The following is a 21,137-nucleotide window of genomic DNA, read 5'->3' on the forward strand; positions in this document are numbered from 1 at the left end:
CAGCTCATCATGTTAGATTCCTCACTGGCAAACAATAAAAATTAGGAAAGATTATATATATATATATATATATATATATATATATATATATATATATATATATATATATATGTGTGTGTGTGTGTGTGTGTGTGTGTGTGTATATATATATATATATATACAAACATATGTTTAAAAAAGCATTTTACGAACCAAATACACAAGTTTCTAGCTGCTGTACTGACATGTGAATATTCTCTTTTTCTTTTCTTTCTTTTTTTATTTTATAATGATGAAATCCTAAATGACTAATTTTAAGCACCTCTGCCATAGATTATCTTTAAGAAATGGCCCGACAGATGCTCTGTTTACTGCAATAATCTCATTTTATACTGAAGTGGCCTACTTCAAAATCATGCACTAGCCTGAGCTTGTAATTATAATTGAGTTGTTTTATTATTGTTTTTTTTATTTAATTCATTGTCACTGTTTTTCTGCCTTTAGTGGAAATGCAAGTGGATTACAAATTCATGCTGATTTATGCCTGCATAAAAACAAAGTGTGAAAGTTATACTGTTAAGAAGATGCAGCTGAATGTGTCCCGAGTGGTTTGAGAGAAACAACTGTTGTAGTTCAGTTCAGAAAAGAGAAATTCATTTGCAGCCTCCCAGTGTGCACTCATTGCACAACTCAATAAATAATTAATGCAATCTGTCGTTGATCCATCTGAAAAGGAAAGAGTTTAAACTTTGTTGATGTTCTGGTCTTTCACAAACAGCCCATTACTCTAGCAGCTAAAGGACAATCTTAAAGGCTTTCTATAGAACAATGGTTAAAATGGTGTCGCAGACATTAAAACAATTTAACTTCTGCATCAGGTGAATTCTTCATTTCCCCCAATTTGACAATCAGCTCTGTGTTTTTGTCAAATTCAAACTCAAACAGTGCCTGGATGGTTGTAGGACTCAACAACTTCAACCTTTTGATTGTGAATGATGTGTTCTCCTGGTTCATCCTTGTTCTGCCTAAAATCAGTGATTGTGTCTTTGTTTGTTTGTTTGTTTTTGTACTTTTAAATTAAAAAAATTTGTCTTGCACCATTGCACAAATGCAGGAGAGTCCTGACCGTGATCCGAGTCTTGTCTCTGAAGAAGACTCAGGAGGTCGGTGCCGTCAGAAAACCTGACAGTAGAACTGCCTTCCTGTGATGTTCTGCAGCTGTCTGTGTACAAAATGAAAAGCGAAGGTGACAGGACACAACGCTGAGGTGGATTCTGTTTGTTCACAAGTCTAAAAGCAACACTGAAAACTGAGCAGGTAATTTAAAATATGCAGCAAAGTGGTCCATGTGAGGCTGCATCTTCATAAAAACACAACAAGCCTTGGCATCGTCGACACCCTTTCCATGACCGCTGATGGAAGACCAGAGTTTTAATTTGAATTCATGTGTGTTTTGGAATGTTAGTGAGTGGCAGAAATTCATTTTATTTATTTATTTTTTAATCAGCTCAGATGTTTCCATGTTCCATTCAGGATCTGCACCGTCTCTGTACATGATTTTTGTGTCTGCACACCACATGGCGAGCGCTCACCCTCCTGTGCAAGTACTCAATTTAAAATAAAACGATAAAGACGCTGTAAGTTTGTAATCGTCCCACATGATTGTGAATTAACTGAAGGGAAGCTGCTGAATCAAAGCAGTCATTTTAATGGCACTCCTCCTTATTTTGTTGCCATGAATGACATTTCTATTGGAAGAGGGAATTTACTTTGATTTTTGCCTTGAATTGTCCAATGTTTGGATTCATTTTATAACTGCATTCACCATGATTAAGTTTTGGGCTTTTTGTTCTGAAACTGTTTCACCTAACATCTGGTATCAGGACACAGTTATGAAAATAATTGCAGATGTGAATCTGAATCTTCAGTCATCTGTGAAGCAAATCCCAAAAAATAAACTGAGCAATAATGTGACTGGAGAGAGTTTCTTTCTGTTGAAACCTGTGAGAAAACTATATTTCTCATAACATAATTTTGTGAACCAGCGATGTGTTTAGATGCCATGGAGTCAAACGAACTGAAAATATCAGAGTCCTGAGATAAATTCAGCACAAGTTTAATTACATGCAAGAGAGAAGCGTCTGCACAGTTCTTCGCACAGAGAATTCTAAACAGACAGAAATGTGTTTTATCTGAATTAAATAAATACATTCAAAGCACAATCCTCAAAGTATATAACAATTACAGTTTGGTTTCCACATGTAGATATAAAGCAGATATTTTTCTGATTAAATTATTTAATTAAATAAAAATATGGGTGGACTCCATGACTTTGATTCATAGTAACAGAGAAGGAGATGGTGCAGTTTTTCTCAAGTATGGTTACATTTACATTCTTGAAGTATTTTCATCAGGATTTTTTTCCCTATACCTGTATATACACATACAATCATTCTAAATTCTAGTAATGTGATTTTAATTTCTTACTTCTACCTCTGTGCTGAGGTTGTTTTCTTTTTTTTAATGAAGATAATTTGTTGTGATTGAGGCTTGGGATGGATGGCTGTGGCTTGATTCATAGAGCAGGTTGTCTCTCGGTTTCAAGTTAAAGGTCCGATCTCTCATCTCCACATGTTGAAATGTCCTTGAGCCAGACACTGAACCCCAAACTGCTTCCACTGAGCACCTTACATGGTGAAATTGTGATCTGAAGTTTGCAGGTTTGATTCCCACCACAGACAGGTCACCACTGTGGGCCACTAAGTATGACCTCTGACCCCCACCAGCTCCTCACACTGTTCCAAAGTGCCTGTGTTTTATTACAAAAACAAAAAGATGAGGGACACAGCTTGAAAACTACATTGCTTTCAGTTCTTCTGTTGTTTCATGTATATTCAGATATAATTTTCAAAATGTGTAAATGCCAAAGTTTTCTCAAATAAAAATGGAAAAATGATTTTTTTCACTTGTAAACGTTGTGTAAGTGGGGCTCAGAAGCGGTTGAGGAGATAAGCTGTGAATCTGAGGAGGGTCTGAGGAGGCCATTCACCTAGCCCACAGGCCGCTTTCCTTTTTCATCCGTCCTTGATTTACATTTAGTAACACTGTTCATCCTTAATTATCATCGTTCTATACAGTTGAAGGGTCAATTTTTAATTAAAAATACAACACGTGTGAATTGTTATAATCGCTACCTGCATATTAGTTTAGAATAAACTGTTTTAAATCCCCCCCCCCAAAAAAAAAAAAAAAACAAAACAAAACAAAACAAAGCAAAACAAAACAAAAAAAAACATTAGTCGCATTTTTTGTGTGACTGTAAGGTCCCAAACGGCTCCCATCTCACGACATTTCCCAGCAGCCGCTGACGGCTCTTCAGGACACGGACCGAGTCCAATATCGACTGTTTTATTTCCCCCCCCCCCCATTTTCCTTTATTTTTTTGGGAAAAAAAGAAGCGGAGTGCAAGTAAGCCGAATCCCTTGTTAATCTCTCAGGGTGCCGCTCGTCTTTATGCCTGTGTGTGAGTGTGCAGGATAACAGCGCTTAGCGTAGCTTTAGCTCCGCTCACTTGCTAGAACGCTAGGCGGTAGCATAGCTAACCTCATTCTGCGATTCAACCTCGAGACAAGTCGGGACAAGACCAGGTCGGTGGCTGGAAAATATCACTGGATTTTACTTAAATCGCGGGCTAGTCACCTTATTCCTAGCTGGAAAGGTCACAGTTTCGTCCCGACACAAAAAATTGCTCATTGAAGTTATTTTTTGGGATGGAGAAGTCTTTAATTTTTGGGAGGAAAGCGTCTTGATTGTGGTTGCTAGCTAACGATCGGGGGTTACCTAGCTCATTAGCTTAGCTTGGCTCTGTGATTAGGTCGTATTGGCTAAATTTAGGTGATTTTTGTGACCTTGTTTACTCTCTTTGTGAAAACACATGTAGAGAAGACGCTAGTTAGTCGCTGAAATTCTGAATATTTTGCGTAACTAAAGTTATAGCACCGCGAAGCTAAACGGCTAGCTTTAGCCACAGCAGTGTCAGTTTACGAAATGCGCTGAAGTCAGCCTCACATTAGCAGCTTCCGACTCCGCGGCTTGAGAAAGATATTTATTTATGAGGATGCCGTTACATCACACATCGTTGTCCTGCAGCATCTATATGTGTTGAAATAATTTGCTGTTGAAAGACTTAAGCTTATCCAAACCCACAGTTCAAATTCGGAAAATCGTACGGGAAGATGCTAATAGAGACACCTGACTTGTATTTTGGCACGTAGACCACGTAGACTTCCTGGATGTTGATTCAGGAGGGTTCAATCTCATTGATACACAGGCTGTGATTCAATAAATGGGATTATATTTAATCTCCCATAGATGTAGGAAGTGCTTTAAAAATCATTTTACTATCACGTAGCGATCTGTTAGTTTGACTTGTCTTTTGAAGGATAAAGAATAATCGATAGTAACGCCTTCCTAAATTATCTGAAATGATTTTTAATCCATGTACTGAAAACGCCTTCCAATAAATCCTTTATGCTGCGTTAATGTAATTGGATGAAATATGTGGTAGTCTTCGGGGAAACGGTAGGATTAAATAAGTCGGTTGGTGGTATAGCGGTTGATGCAGTGGGCATCTCTCAATCTGAATGTTGCAGGTTCAATTCCTCATCTCCCCCGTCCTCATGTTGAACTGTCCAATGAGCAAGACACTGAAGCCCCAAACTGCTCCCAATATTTAGATTGAGTGCCTTGCATGGTAGCTGCCTGGTGTGTGAGAATTGATGAATAAGGTTAACAGTTTACAGTGACGCAAAATCAATTTATCATTAATGTATGTGTGCACGTGTGTAAAATAGATGGACATGTTTGTATATATAAAATTTTTTCTTGTACTGAGCTGTATTTTGTTTGTCTTTTGACATATCTGGAGCAAAACGTTAAAAATATGTAGCTGAGTGAAATTCGTAATCACTAGTTGTTTCACTCTGACGGTTCTGTAGCCTCTCTGGTGTAGTCCACCCAAATTAACAGGTGTATAATTCTAGTTTTTATGTCTAAGTTGCAGTTTGACTGTTGATTTCATGCTGAATGCGGGTTTCATAGTGATAAAGGCTGGCTGTGATGTGGTTGAAGGTGTGAACTCTGGTGATGTGAGGCCATGACTGCACATCCACTTTTCCCTCATCCCTTTTCCCTTAACTTCCGAGCTCCAACAGCAAGCTAACTTCAGCGTCACTCTGGTTGTTGCTGAAAATCACTTACTGCAGCCTCTGTGTTTCACCACAGTTGTATCTACTTTTCTGTGTTGCCCTTTTTTTCTTCTTTCGGTATGAGTTGCCTGTGATCGATGGTTGTTTTTCACTGAGCTGCTCGGTGGGTTTGTGTGAATATAATAAGTACGAGGCCCGTATCCACCGCCATTTTGTTTTGTTCTCCTAATAAAAGCCACTTCTCCTGCCTCCTCTGCTCATCCTGACAGCTGTACACAAACGGCAGTTTGGCCAGGCTGTGGTGTGGCTGTGGGTCGAAACCCCGCAGAGTGCTAGAGCGACACGGTGAAGGTAGAGCAGGTTGTTGGGAAGGCATTATGAAACATGAACGCAGTCCCCCTCCCAACGAGAACACCGAGGCCCTGTGTTAGCATGCTAGCATCTTTTAGCAGCATAGCGAGTATTTTAACGCCTCCACTCCACTTATTCCTAATTTAGATAATCCAGATACTTGACCGCGGTTGTGAATTTCGTAACTATCGATTAATTTCCCCGCCTAGATCAGAGTAGTCAGTACAGCTGGCTAGCATTTAGCCTGACAGGCCCTTTGTGGTGTACGTCGCTGCAGTTGTGGAGCTGCTGGCCCCAGTTAATCCCCGTACAACATGTAGCTGACCAGCCATCCCACGACCTAATTTCCTAATCTCATCTGGGCACCGAGGCTCGGTGCAGTGCCGCTGCTCTTCGGTGCTTGTGTGGTTGTAACTAATCATGCAGAGGAGTGAATGAGTCCAGACGGTGTGCACTCTCAGTGCCACAATAGCGCAGTGTTGGCTGCACATTTGCCTTTTTTTTCTCAAGAAAAGATTGTAAGAAGACGATTGTCTGGATGCGAAATTCAAAGATCTGTCATGGGGTTGTTTTGTGGGACACTGGATGTCCTGACGTCCATGTGTACTTGTTTCTCTGTTTGGTAACACACTGTTCTCTTCTTTTCTAACCCTCATGGAGTTGTCTTTTGGTTTTTACAGTAGATGTCTTTTTGCGCTTGAGCAAATCTCAGTGTAGTTTTAGCATTGTGTTCCTTTGTGGTACAATTTTTGCATATTTTGCGGTCAGTGGTTCCTGTCTCATTTGTGTTGTGGCGTGTCTTCATCTCTGGGTAATATAGATCTACAGGCTGTGAGCTTGTGCTTTGTATGTCCATTAGTAATCTGTACAGCGTATTTCGGCCTTGTTTTGATCCCTGCTTGAATCTGTTAGGCTGGACAAATATAGTAAACACAGCTGTTGTTTATTCCATCAGTACAAAACAAAGACGGTTTCTGTGGGTTTTTACTTATACTAAACGCAGAAGTTCTAGTTACCTAAACTGGGTTGCTTTGATATGAGAAACACCAAATTTATTCTGATGGGAGAATGTTTTTTGTGAAATAGCATCAAGTCTCTCCTTGATGTTATTTGTGTTAAATACAAAGCAACGTTAAGCCAAAAAACAGACTGTTCATTGGCTGTTCAGGCCTGTTTTGTTCTTTGAGTGCTCTTCATATCCATGGTGCTTATGAAAAAATGAACATGGCGTAAGTCTTAAATTGCATTCTTAGAAGTCTACATTGAAGCTGTTGAAACCTGCTCGAGTCATTATGCTACAGAACAATGAAACAAAGAACTCCAAGTCTGTCTTTGGCTCTGAAATTGCTCAGATGATGGGCCATTGGGATTGGCTCAGCTTATTTTAGACCTTGAACGCTTAATTTGAGGCAAACAAATGCAGTAGCTAATCTTACATGCAGTTAAACTATGGGAGGAATCCTATGTTGGCGGTAATTGTGTTTAATGAAGTGGGAGTGATAGCAGTTTAACCTGACAGATGCAGCCAAATCATGCTGAATTTGGACAGATGTCAGTGCCGTGTGTTTTATTGATGTGCAGTAAAACGAGTTCAAGCTAAAGGCCTGACAGTTGCCATGGAGCCGAACTTTGTCTCAAGGCAAGGAGGAATATCATTTATACCGTGTTACCATAGAAACCACGGTTGGGATTTTTCCTTTGTACAGTGTTTCCTGCCATGAGTATCACACTCGCATTGAATTGCTTTCCTACATAATGAACACTATATATTGCTATGTAGATGATGCTTTTTTAAAATATTTCCTTGGACAAAATAATATTTCAAGGAAGTTGAGGTTCCTAAAAAGCTGGGGTAACACTGGAGCTCAATCAGGGGTTAGCTTCAGAAATGCACACCATAATCTAATAACTATCTGGTCTCACTGCTGCACATGTGTGGGTTTATTGTAGCTTATTGTTGAAAGTCAGAGAGCTATTATTAAAAACAAAAGTGATTGCAGTTTCTCATCACAGTTCAATATTTTCAGTAAAGATTTTATGTGTTTGAAACTTAGAAAACCAGATGATTTTATCTTGACGTTAACCCTCAAACCCTTCTCTACTCACTCTGTAGTGTTCACTGGCTGGTCAACAGTATAATGATTTTTTTAATACATGTGGGCCTGAAGTCCAGTTCTGTTCCACGATGAGCAAAAACACGGTCATTTACCAGCCTAAAATGAACTGAAATCAGCACAACACTTAATAGACAAACTAGAAAGATGAAGTTCAATAACTGTTGATCTAATTGATAATTGGACAGATGTTATTGTGATTTCATCATATGTCATATTTTGCTCATGGCATAAGAATATGAAATCATGTAAAGATGATGTGTGTTTCCCTTAGATTTAAATGGATGAATGATCAAAGACCTTGCGTCAGACGCACCTCGGAAAGTTGTGCTCAGCACTTTTACTCTCTCGCTGACACAAGAGTTGGTGCACTAAAAAAACAAGGCGAAACTACTGCATCTGCCCAATTTTAATCAATTCATTCTGCTTCTGGTGTTCCCCCATGTCACACTGCTGTTGACCTATTAAATGCGTGATTTGATCTGTCGGTTATATTGTGTAATGTTTTTGTTTTGTGTCATATTTTTCCTTGGAGTAAATGATGTTCTTCAGTTGCAGGTTACTGTACAAGTGCTGAATGATACCAATTACAGTGTAGATGAATCAATGCTGCAGTCAGTCGTCTTGTTTATGTTGTGCTCTGACAATCGACGGTTTCATTCTCACTTTCTGAGTAAACCTGGTGTCAAATGTCCCCCTTTCTCTGTCTCCCCCAGTCTCAGGGCTCACCATACTCAATGAGCGGACAGCGCAATGTCAGAGCGCTCTGGGCAAACTGCAAAGGGGAAGGAAGGCAAAACCAAGTATGCGTCTCTCAACCTGTTTGATACATACAAAGGAAAGAGCCTTGAAACACAAAAGCCTGTTGGTGAGTATTATCCTTTTATATCCACACTCAACATGTGTGAAGCATATTTTCAGAACACTCTGTTCAACTTGATCAGAACCTCTTGAAGGTGTTCTCACTAAAGATGTGTAATTGATCAGATGTGACTCAGAGGAAGGAGTTTGCTTACTCACTGCTTGATTCATCCATTGGTTTAGTGTTTAAAATTGCTGTGCTGTACTATCCTCTTCCACCACGTGCTGCGGTTTTCATGCATTAGCCTACCTCCTCCCTGAACACTCTGCTGCAGATTTCCAATTCAGGAAATGCCAGGCTGATGATGTTAATATTTCTCAGATATGCACACATTATTATTGATAGGCCTTTACACCTATCACTTGAAAACAGAAATGCCCTTCCAGCAAGACAATTTTCCAAGTATGAGCTGATGAAAAGAGAGGCTGCGAGCTGAATGGCTCCCGGTGCTTGACGTGTCAGCTGAGCCTGACCTGAGACAGAGGCTTGCTTGTGGACACTGTTTGACTTCTGTGCTGAGTCCTCAGTTTATGTTTTATTCAGAAGCTCCCCACTACATCTAAGCAGCTGTCCCCTTTCCTAAACGCCAGACTTCCCCCTCCTGCATAGTTAAACTGCTGTGGTTTCCCTGTACTTCAAGGAAACAAGCTAGTGTAGTACAGCCTCACTTTTCTGTGGTTCTGTAGGTATCAATACCTTGGTATTCCCCAGTGAACTGTGTTGGCTCACTCAAAGCTTTTGATGATGCCAAGGAGTGTTTTTCACTTTCAAATTCACCAGAATCACCAGAGAAATACTCGCACGCTTGCAGCCTTGCTGCGTCCTAATTGCTCATGTCAGATGAGTATGTAGCACAAACTGCCTTTTCATCGGGCTCCTTTTTACATCCTGTAGTTTTTGCTGGTGTCAGATGTCGGTGGTACATCTGTGCTTATGACCTCCTTTCTCTTCCCCATATCAGTTCCCCCCCGCCATGGCCTGCAGTCTCTTGGTAAAGTTGCCTCCGCACGGCGTATGCCACCCCCTGCCAACCTGCCCAGTCTGAAGGCAGAGAACAAAGGCAACGATCCCAACGTCACGCTCGTTCCCAAAGACGGCACAGGATGGGCAAGCAAACAGGAACAAGCAGACCCAAAGAGGTTTGAAGCCTAAGTCAAGATACACCTGGAAATGTTGCTCTGGGGTTTTGTCGAGTCTGACATGTTCGGGGATTTCTTTGCTCTTCTCAGTACCGATGCATCGTCGGCACCGCAGCCGGAATCGCAGCAGCCTGTGGCTTCACAGATACCTGCACCGACCCGCCCGAGAACCCCGCCAGCTTCAGAGGTAGTAGCTCAATATCATGAAGGCAGATTCATCTTGAGTTCATGAGCCCTTCATGGAGCTGTTGTCAACATGTGTTATTGAGTTGTTTTTGTTTGTGTTGCCTCTTCAGCCTCTGGCCCCAGCTTCAACCCAGGCCGTAGGGGCAAGGTCCTGGGCACAGGCCAGTGTTACACATGGAACACAAGGGGATGGTAAAATCTTTGCATATTTTTATACCTGTCCTTCAGTGTAAATAGTTTTCGTTACTGAGCCACTCCCCTTGTTTACCTTCACACAGGTGGAAAGGGATCAAACCTACCGTCGCCATTCTCTCGCGAGGAATTTCCCACCCTGCAGGCGGCTGGCGACCAGGACAAAGCTGGCAGAGAACAGGGCACTGCAGATCAGTGGTATGGGCCCGGACCAAGCCTCCGCCCCCAGAGTGAGTGATGCCCTTGACACCTTTAATCACCCAATCAGTTGAAGGGTACTCACCCTTTGTTCTTCTGACATGCTTACTTTCCTCAGACGTCACAAGTTGGCGGGACGGTGGGGGCCGAGGGCTGGCACCCACCCTGGCTGGGGAGGGGGCAGCAGAGGGTGGCGTTGGTGGAGCTCTGGTAATGGATGGGGCAGCCGGGGTCCCTCCTCCAAACTCCCAGGTTCACGGGCCACCTAGGAACCCTCCTGCAGGCAGCCCTGCCTTGCCTCTTCCCCAGCCTCCTGTGGGGCCTGGATTCCCCCAGTATCGAGGGATCATGCCTCCATTCGTACGTTTTCTATTGTTTTTCATTCTTTTTTTCCTCCCAACGTTAAAAACAATTGTCATCTAAGCTGTATATTTTTCCACCCTAGATGTATCCTCCTTATCTGCCCTTCCCAGCCCCTTATGGCCCTCAGGGGCCCTACAGGTACCCGCCACCTGGGGAAGGGCCAGCTCCAAGGTATGGCTCCATGTGTATTCAAGCATTGTATTATTGTGCTGCTCCTCTTGGACAGCATTGTCACTATTTATAAGTTTCCTCTTTGTGAACAATGTTTTTTTATGTAGTTTCCATCCAGCTTGTTGTTTTGTTTAGTTTTTTCACTTTTTCTACAAATAACTGTGTCCATATTTCCAGATTCTCCCGTGGGCAAGGTGGTCCTGACAGCAGGCCACAGGGCGGTCCACGTGATGCTGGTGGCGAAGTGGTGAAGCGACCTTCTATCCTGAAGCAGGATGACCTGAAGGAGCTCGATGAGCTGGACCACGATGGAGACGAGGGCTGGGCAGGTAACTCCAAAAATATCTACAAAAAACAAATTGAGTTCACATCAAGTGGTAATAAAAATTAACACACTGTCAAAGCCTTTCAAAAATAATGGCCTATAATCTTTTTACACGGGTTGTTTTAACTTGAAAAAATGACTTAGCCTTTTGTTCAATAAGTTCCGTATTGTGAATTTTTTTTGGTGACTTTATGAATATTAAGCATTGAAGTAAGTTAAACCCAAGTGGAAAAAAAATCTTTTTAGCATTTGAATTAACTTTGTTTGCCGAGATTCAACCACAGCTTAGTCAATGACTAACGACTTATAGAGGAAATCATTTTTTCATTTTGTGACTCATAAAGAAAAGCAGGTTTGCATTGAAGAGTGCAGAATTGATGTTCTACAAACACTTGGTTATGAAGTGTTCTGCCATCTTAATCCTAACAGGGGCTCATGAGGAGATTGATTACTCTGCCAAGTTGAAGTTCAGCGATGATGAAGGAGATGAAGAGGGAGAAGAAGAGGGAACCGAGAGCACGAATGACTCGCGGTGTGTGACCGAGCTGGTTTAGTGTGCAGTAACATGAAATATACAATTACATCACTAGTTTTGGCTGGAAACCTCACTATCTATTATGTGTGATTGTGATTCCAGTGAGCAACAGAGGTCCCAGGATGCACCTCCATCCACCTCTGGCTCTCGGGCCGCAGATAGCGGCGGAGACACCCGCCGGACCCCTCCCTCCAATGCTGACAATGGCCCCCAACCCCCCTCCAGCAAGCCAGGATGGGCCGAGGAGGGAGGCAGTGGCTGGGCTGGGCAGGGACCACCGCCCAACTTCCAGGTAGTGTGCTGTTCATCAGCAGAGATTCTTTGTGACGTTATACTGAGGTCTTGTTTACATGACGACATTTTCAAGTGAGAACGGCAAACTTTTGGTGTGACTTGGCTGTTCGTTAATGCAACAACAGCATTCACAGTCACTGACAGAGGTTTCGAAAAACAGCTTCCAGAGTTCAGCGTTTTCAAAATCTTCTCTCCTTCTCTATGTAATCGATGGAACCTGAATATTTCTGACACACCACACATGCACACTGTGGTTGTAGTAAAAAGCTGTGTACGTGTGCAGTTACGTTGACAGCACAACAGGAATCCAGAGTGTTCCTGTTGCTCAGGCTTTAAAATTTAATAGTGCTTCTCTAGTGAAGCGCATGTTAACTTCAACGTTATCTGAATCATACGCGTGTCGTGATATTACAAAAACACAGCACCCATTAGTAGTGTGATGTGCATGCTACAGTGTTTTCGGTTTGTGCCAGTACGGGACAGGTCGGAACGGGTTGTGCGTTACACTGACTAAAGTTGTGTATAGTACCAAAAGAACCGTTCCCAACTGTTGTTATTTTTCATAACCCCTCCCTTGTGGTACCTGGCACAAAAGAACGACAACCATCAGGAGGGACAACACTACCGTCAGGTGATGGGCAGTAACAGCCGTCACTTTTGACAAAACTGTTTAAACAGCTCATTTGGCTGTATAAACCCTCTGCTGTTTGCATGTGTCACTTTACACACACTAGTTGTTTTGTTAACTTGTTTTCCAAGCTGTACCACAGCATGGAGTCTCTCGTCTTTGCTTGAGAGCTGAGCACCGTCACTGAGGAACGACAGCTGGAGTGAAGCCCCACGTTTAACGTAGTGTATCGACATCATGTACCTGTGTCGTTACGGTCCTGTGCACAACCCCACCAACATGCCAGCCGAGCTCCGTGTAGTGGAGATGCCACACAGAATTTGGGAAATGCCTGCCCGTGCCGTTCTCACCCGTCTCGCAACGGCACAAACTGTACAGTGGAAACGAAGCTTTAATGTCTACAGCTGTCATTTTCGAAACGTTACATCATGGTGTTTTTACTCAATCGTTTTCGTGTGAATGGGTACTAGCGCTTAAAAAAAAAAGTCCAAATTTAAAAGAGGACATTTGCGTAATGTTATGCTCAGTGTGTCTGTCCGTGTAGGTTACTGTGGTGGACTATGGCTAACTGTGTCTGCCTGTATACAGGGGCGCAGGCCTGGATTGGGTGGTCACCGGGAGCAGCCCTCCCCCCCACCTGGGCCGCTCCTCGGACAAGGGCCCTACTCCTTTTACCGACAGGTAGACATCCAGATAGGGCCTCATAGAAAAATCATTGCTATCATTACTCCACCCGCCACCGCCAGTATTGCAGCGCAGCCATCTTTAGTTTTAAGTTCGCCTTTTTCCTTTTGCGTTTAATTGCCGGTGTTGCAATCATTCTTCAAGCCTTTTTCTCCAAAATGGCACCACTGAGCTGTTCAACGACATGTAATAAATTCACATTTATGTTATAACTGTTCAGGACCGACCCCACAACCAAGGTGCCCCCCTTGGGCCAGGGAAGTCTGCCCCTGTCCAGCACCAAGCAGCAGCAGGAGGCCCTACACCTCCCACCCAGCCCGGACTGCTGGTCCACGGTGCCCAGGGAGATGATGAGGATGAAACATGGCGTCAGCGCAGGAAGCAGTCGTCTTCTGAGATCTCTGCCGCTGTGGAACGAGCCCGTCGCCGCCGTGAAGAGGAGGAACGCAGGATGGAAGAGGAGAGGCGTGCAGCCTGTGCTGAGAAGCTGAAGAGGCTTGATGAGAAGCAGCAACAGCAGCAGCAAGGCAGCAACACAGTCGCGGGTGGCAGCAGTAAAACCCCCAGCCTTGATGGAAACTCGACTGCTGCTACGGCCGGCAGCCCTAGTCCATCTGTTTCAGCCTCGTCCCCAAATATCAGCCAGCCCTCGTCACCCTGTGTTGATCCAGAGGAGCCGCCAGTGCTGGCTGCTCAGCCGACGTCCGGTCCTGGAGCGGGAGAACGTCAGCGAGCCAGCAGCAACAGCAGCTATGACTCTAGTGCAGGTAAGCTGTTCTATATACCACAGTCACAAACAGCCACCCAGACTTTAATGAAAGTTCCACCTTTTGATTGAACGATTCAGCACTGCAATTTTTTCTGTTTTTTGTGCAGAGGCTCAGCAGTGTCCGCAGCCTGCTGTTTCACAGCCACAGCAGCCCACACACGAAGTACCGTTACAAGGAGAGAGCAAGGAAGAGACTAGTGGCAGTGCCCACACCCGGGGTGGTAGTGGAAGTGACAGAGGAGTCGACCCGGTGAAGATCGAGAATATCGGAGGGGGAGCAAGTCGTCCAGCCGGAGGTCCTTCTGGTCAGGGATACTCAAAGTACCAAAAGTCACTTCCCCCTCGATTTCAGCGGCAGCAACAGGTTCGGACATGTACATGTTTGTGCGGTCATATTTAAAGGTTTTTTTTCTGCAATAGTCTTGCTCTTTGAAGATGCTAATAATACTGCGCATTGAGTGTTTTATGACACTTTTCTTTCTCCCAAGGAGCAACTCCTGAAGCAGCAGCAGCAGTGGCAGCAGCAGCACAGCCAGGCATCACAAAGCCAGCTGTCTCCCCAGCCCCAGGCACCTCAGGGTCCCTCACCAGGTTCAACGCCACAGCCGGGACCAGGACCTAAGCAGGGCGGACCCCTGTATCAGCCTGGCAGCATGGTGCGACCTCCACCACTGCCAATGAATTTTGACCCTCGCTGGATGATGATGCCCTACATGGACCCTCGCATGATGCAGGGTCGCCCTCCTCCAATGGACTACTACTCAGCTGGCATGCATCCATCAGGTCAGTCCATGTGGCTAGTTAAAGCCATAGACAATGATGCGTCACCTGCTGAAGTGATTAATCTAGCTTAAAATGTTTGATTCCAGTCAACAATGTGTACAGTCTGTTGTTATCTGAATGGATATTTTGTTTTGTAATGTAAATCTTTCGTGATCACAGGGCTGATGGGGCGTGAGCGATCTGATTCTGGGGGCTCTGGTTCAGAGCCCTTTGACAGACAGCAGCAACATCCAGGGCATCCCCATCGCGGGACTCCTCCTATGGATCCAAAGCTGGCCTGGGGGTCGGAAGTGTTCCCTGGCGGCGGGGAGAACCGTGGGCTAACATCCCCTCTGAGGCAGAAGCAGGCAATGGAGGATGACGAGGTGGCCAAAGGGCCCAGGTAGATACACTTGCGTTACTTTTGGGTGTTCAGAAAATGTTTTTCAAGGGTTAACCTTCCTTCTGTGTGCTACATTGTCTATTAGAGTGTCAATCGACTTCACTGCTCTCCATCACTATGAAATTAGCTTTAAGATTTTAAGTCTGTTGAACTGCCTTGACTCTTTCATCCAGTAATGGATTAACTTCAAATTAAATTTTCTTTGTTAGGAGTGACACTCCTCCACATCGCATGCGAGAAGGTGGATTAGGACCCATCCAGCAGCCTAGCTCCACATCTGGGACATCCAATCAAACCCCTCCTCCTGTCGCAAGTCAAGTTGGCACCCAAGGTGGCAGCCACCACCCTCATCACTACATTAGTGGACGTGGCAACTACAGCAACTTCCCTGACCAGGGTGGAAGGATGCCGCCACACCAACACCAGCAGAGGGCGGGTGACAGGGGGAACCAGCCTCATGGCTTCACCCACCAAGATGAAGGGCCACAACGAAGTTCTCAGCAAGGCCAGATATGGGGAGCCCCACATCCACATTATGACCGTAATGGTCGAGCAGACCTCCCCCCTGCTGAGAGCAACTCTCATCACCACCACCACCACGCTCAGCAACCTCACTTCTCTCATCACACACATAAGGCAGAGAGTAACCGGGACAGGGCCGGTGAGGCCCCCTCGAAGAAAACTGAGTCTACTCCCCCTCTTCATCAGCCTTCCCTCTCCTCATCCTGCTCTTCTTCTTCCTCATCTTCTTCTGCTCGGGAGGATGGCACTGTCAAAGGGGCCCTGCATCATCACCCACCACAGAGAGAGAGTGAGACTGGCAATGCGCACGGTCATGGTGAAAGAGGCAACAGCAGCAGTGCTGGCGGTAGCAGTCATGGGAAGCAGGAAAAGACCGGCTCGGCGTTTGCCCCCCATTCCTCCGTTACTGCTAGCCCACCTCCCTCTCAGCACGGCAGTCATAATCAGCCACCGCATCAGCAGCATCCCCATCCCAGATCAAACCAAAGAGGAGGGCGAGAGCACAAGACGGAGACCCAGTGGGGCCCAAGGCCTGGCAGCAACATGGGCGGGGGATCCTCTCATGGCAGGAGGGCCAACAATACAGGAGGCGGGAACAACTCACGTGGAGGAGAGGACTCCTCAAACACTCCATCAGATCACAAGTCCTCCAACCAGACAGGAGGCGGTAACACCAACAAGAGAGCAGGTCCAATTAAGAAACCAGTCTTGAAGGAATTGAAGAAAGAGGGAGATGCTGATGGAGGAGACAAGACAAGCTTTGGAAAAGATAAAGATCAAGATGGTAGTAACCAAGCAACTTCCATGAAGCAAGAGGCCTCGTCTGTTGCCCAGAATGCATCAGCTCCGTCTAAAGATGACCAGGGCCAAACAGGCAAACCCAGGAATGGTGGGAAAGAGCGATCTTCAGGTGGAGGTAGAGCACCCAAAGATGTGGATGCTCCATCAGGATTCACAGGGTCCTCCTCAAGGAGGGACAGAGACCGTTCCTTTGAAAGAGGAGGCGGTGCCCTGCATCACCACGGAGTGCCCCCCAAAGGCGGCAGAGCCAGTCGAGGACGGGGCGGAGAGTTTTATGGCCGTGGCCGTGGTTACCGGGGTACCTACACAGCAAGTACAGGACCCGCTGGTGGCAGCCGGGGTAGAATGGGAGGCAGGAGTGGAAGAGACTACCGCTCGGCTGTTGGTAGCAGTCATGTCCAGGAATCCAAAGGCGAGGGAGCTGGTGGCAGACATGGTCAGGATCGGTCTCAGCACAACCCTGCCAGGGCCAGAAATCGCAGTGAAACTCGCAGCGAGGGTTCTGAGTATGAAGAAATTCCTAAACGGAGAAGGGAGAGGGGATCCGAGACCGGCAGTGAGAGTGCTGCGAGTGACCTGGGCCACTCAGACAAAGAAGAAGGCCAGAAACCCAACACAAAAAATGGCTCGGATAATGCCAACGCCGCAGGCAGTGGAAACAGCTCATCTGTACCACCCAGGGGTTCCCAGGCCCGTGTCTTCACACCCAGGGGCGTGCCCTCAAGAAGGGGCAGAGGTGGTGGAGGTGGTGGGGGAAATATTTACAGGGGTAGTGGCAATATGGCAGGAACTGCTGGGGGACACAGAGTTGGACCCAACTCAGCCCCGCATGGGGGTTCCTCCAAATCATCAACTTCAAACCGCAAACAGCAAGGTCCGCCACAAACCTCTGGACCGAAAGACTTTGGAAGGGGAGGAAACGCAACAGAAAAGAAGGACAAGGCTGCAGACGGAAATCCAACCCAGAATCCAGGGGCCAACCCCCCTCAGCCATCTTTGCCTGCCACAACTCCTGTGACTCTGAGTTCCACTGAAAATGGAGGAGTAGTACCTCAACAAGCTTCAACCAATCCTGCATCAAACTCTGCAGGGCAGAATGCGCTCCCTCTCCCCAACAACCGCGGGTTCCCCCCCGCTGGGTTTGAGCGACCCCCAAGACGGCGCCGTCACGGCCGTTCCCAGCATCAGCAGGACAAACCGCCCCGCTTCCGTAGACTGAAGGAGCGAGAGAACGCTGCTCGTATCAACGGAGGAGTGGGTGTCATAGGAGGAGGAAGGTCCTCGTCTCCATCCATGAATTCAGTCCAGGACAGTAACGGAGCCCCCGTCCCTGCTCCAGTGACAGCGAATGCCCAAAATAACAACCACAACGCCACACTAACTACCAACAATAACAGCAGCGGTGGGCATCTCAGCAATTCAAACCACCACCATCATCACTACAACCAGGGAAACAGTGGTCCAGCCCACCCCCAGCACCCCCACAGCCACGGGGCAAAGTCTCCTGACTTCACCAACCAGAACTCTGACCAGGCCAACGAGGAGTGGGAGACCGCCTCCGAGAGCAGCGACTTCACGGAGTTCAGAGATCGGGAGGGTGGTGGTGGAGGAGGAGGAGGAGGAGGTGGTGGTGGCGGTGGAGGCAGCGGAGGAGGCAGCGGTGGAGGAGGAGGAGGAGGGGGGAAATCCTACCCTTCTCACCACCACCACCACATTGGAAGGGGAGGAGGCGGCGGCGGAGGTATGGTGGAGCGCGAGATGACGGGCAAGGAGCCCGCTGCTAACAAGAGAAGCTTCTCCAGTCAGCGTCCTGGGATGGAGCGACAGAACCGGAGGGTCGGCGCTGGAGGCGGCGGCGGCGGGGGCAGAGGTCCCCGCGGCCCACCGGGCGGCGGCGGCTCTGGTGGTCCTGGCAACGGAGGTGGCAACCGCGGGGAGAAAAGAGGCAACTGGCCCTCACCTAAAAATAGGAAGTGATGGGATAGAGAACATTTCAGATGAAGCCCACCCACATCCCATCCCAGTCCCCTTCAATCGAAAATTCATGGCTTGTCCGTTGGCACCCCTCAGCCCATTAGTGCTTTGTACAGTATACAGAGATGGTTTTCACATTCACCGCCCTCACCCTCCTCTATCCTCCTCTGTCACCCTCACATCTACCGTCCGTTAGTGTGTGTTTCTCCATTCGGTCCGTCTGGTTCTCTGTTTATTTCTCTCTTCCCCCCTCCTCCCCCATCCTTTCTTTTTTTAATTAATTCCCGAATCTCCCCCCTGTTGGATATGAAAAGCATGTGGTTATGCAGTGGAGGTGCACGTCGTCACGACAGAAGACATTCACACGGAGCTTTCTACACATACTTGCATATACAAGCACAAATATGACACCCTCAGAAACATGTGCAGTCATGTGTGTGCAGACAAATTTAAAAAAAGAAAAAAAAAAAAGTGGGTTTAAATTGGCAGAACTGTTTGAACCGGGCTAACTTTTATATGTATGTACCTGTGTATATTTCTACCACACTGTTGGCCTTGGGTGGTATTCAGTAGTGCAGTCCTGCATTACTTCCCTCACGCAGGGAACAAGTGCAGCTTCATCTTTTAACAAGAACAATGTACCAGAAATGTTTTGTTTGTCTTGTTGGTTTTTTTTTCTGTTCTGTTTGGCCTTGTGTCAGTTGTGTTTAAGCCTCTGAGAAATATTAGGGGTGTGTGTGTGTGTTTTCTCCTACCAAGCAGGTCATTAAAAATATCTTTTTACTCAATTTCCCAATTCCTCTTTTCGCTGGCTTTTTGGTCTCTGACAGTTTGTCTGAATACTGTGATTAGACCCAGTGAAGTACTACTGTTCAGCACTCATTCACATTGATTCATCCTTAATATCCATGTTTCTGCTGCTCGTTCACATACACACTGTGGATTCCCCCCCCCCCCCCGACTCGCTGACCTGCTGTGATTCTCCGTAGCAGCCTCCCCCCTGCACAGTTTCTGCACACAGCAGAAATGGAAGCATCAGTCGTTTCTCCCTCATGAGTTTTGTTTACCCGATAATGGTCTCCATAGCTTTGTGGATTGATTTTTACCTTCCATTGTTTTTCTTTTTTGTGGAGACACTTCCCCCCCCCCCCCCTTGATTTCCTCCCTCGAGGTGAAAGTCCAGTGGATGTTGCCAGTGGAATAATGAGATCCATGGAAATGTAGTTCATGGTAGCCTAAAGAAAAGGTTTCATGAAATAGTTTATGCATTTTAGTTTAAATAAGCACTCCCTATAGCAGAGAACATCCTCGCTTGCCGTTTTTTTGTTTTACCTCTTGTTTTGATCTTGTTTTTGTGTGTGTGTGTGCGGGGGGGGTTGAGTTACATGTAATGCAACAGGACAGGTACTCTGTCTGGGCCCAGAGTACCACCTAACCACCCCACCCCACCACACCCACCACCGCTCTGTGGCACGATGCACTCTGTGCTCCTGTGGAGACTCCTCACTCCACCAAGGACTCCTTATCTGAGGAAGTTTTTGTTTTTGTTTTTTTCCCCCAGTGTGTGTGCTCGGGACGACTGTTTAAGCCCAGAAACAAATCAAAATCCAGGATTTTCCCGCAGTTCACCACACGGTTTTCCAAGATTTTACTTGCGACAAATAAATGCCGACCTGGAGCGAGTGAGGGAATGCTGGGTCGATGTAGGATTTACTGGTGCGAGCGTAGTTTGTGTCACACACAAAGAGACATGGAGACGACATCCGATTCTGTCATCTGCATTTGTTCTGTCACTGCTGTAAGTTGGGGTTTGTTTGTTTACTGACAACAGTTTGAAGATCGTGTCTGGGATGTTGTAGGGCATTTGAGGATGTGTGTGTGCGCGTGTATGTGTGTGTGTTTTTGTTTTGTTTTGTTTTTTTTCTGGTGTCTGTGTAATAACGGGGAACGGGTGGGGACCAGAGGGTTAACGTGGATGGCAAGCTATGTCTGCCTTGTTTGCCCACATGTTATTTAACCAATATTAAGACAATTCTACTGTTTCTTAAATACATCCACATATATACATCCAGCTGTGTGTATATGTTCATCATCCAAATGAAGAACCTGCAGTGGAGAGCTCCACCACTTGTTTTGTATAATTTAAGCGTACATTCTTCAGCAGGCAAGTGAAGTTGGGACATATTTTATTTTTCACTATGACTTCTCTAAGCATGAACACGCCCATGGGTGCAGCTTGCCTTGCCTGTTACTGGTTTATACATTGATAGCTGTACACTTAACACTGGCTCGAAGAGTCCTCCATCCCTCCTTAACTCTTAACGTTGATGTGCGCATTATTGTATGTACCCATGTTAAAAAGAAAAAAGTAGTGTATTCCAGTTTAAAAAAAAAAAAAAGAAGTACTCAAAGATTGTATTGTTTCCAGCATTACAGAGGTACCACGAGTGGTTCAAGCTGTTTTTAGCATTTATGGTTTTATTAATGGAACCGTAATATACACACATGTATGTATATTGGTATGTATCTAAGTTTTGTCTACCCCAACTTACATTCCCACAAACAAATGTTGCCATTTTTAGTTCAAGGGAGCAATGTACAAGCAGAGAAGTGTCTTATTATAATAAAGTTATACAGAGAAGGCAAAGTTAAATAAACTACTTTTGATTTAATTGAAC

At 45.7% G+C, this 21,137-nt stretch overlaps 1 protein-coding gene across 2 annotated transcripts; it reads left to right on the forward strand.

The window, feature by feature from the left end:
• Positions 1-3,537: 3,537 nt before the first annotated feature.
• On the forward strand, positions 3,538-20,917 carry prrc2a (proline-rich coiled-coil 2A). 2 transcript variants are annotated; one of them, XM_030120492.1, is made up of 18 exons: positions 3,538-3,626; positions 8,368-8,519; positions 9,475-9,652; positions 9,743-9,839; positions 9,949-10,030; positions 10,117-10,260; positions 10,347-10,588; positions 10,674-10,767; positions 10,969-11,091; positions 11,517-11,619; positions 11,725-11,914; positions 13,133-13,225; positions 13,449-13,995; positions 14,105-14,361; positions 14,486-14,780; positions 14,940-15,162; positions 15,372-18,109; positions 18,212-20,917. In XM_030120492.1, exons 2-18 carry the CDS (start codon positions 8,405-8,407, stop codon positions 18,460-18,462), a joined length of 5,772 nt encoding a protein of 1,923 aa, XP_029976352.1. In that variant the 5' UTR covers positions 3,538-3,626; positions 8,368-8,404; the 3' UTR covers positions 18,463-20,917. The 2 variants fall into 2 exon arrangements, with proteins under 2 accessions (XP_029976352.1, XP_029976353.1); XM_030120493.1 differs by having other exon boundaries at positions 10,674-10,762; positions 10,940-11,091; positions 15,372-18,082; positions 18,155-20,917.
• Positions 20,918-21,137: the final 220 nt, after the last annotated feature.

Source organism: Salarias fasciatus, chromosome 22 (genome assembly GCF_902148845.1).
Source record: "Salarias fasciatus chromosome 22, fSalaFa1.1, whole genome shotgun sequence".
NCBI classification, from domain to species: Eukaryota; Metazoa; Chordata; class Actinopteri; order Blenniiformes; family Blenniidae; genus Salarias; species Salarias fasciatus.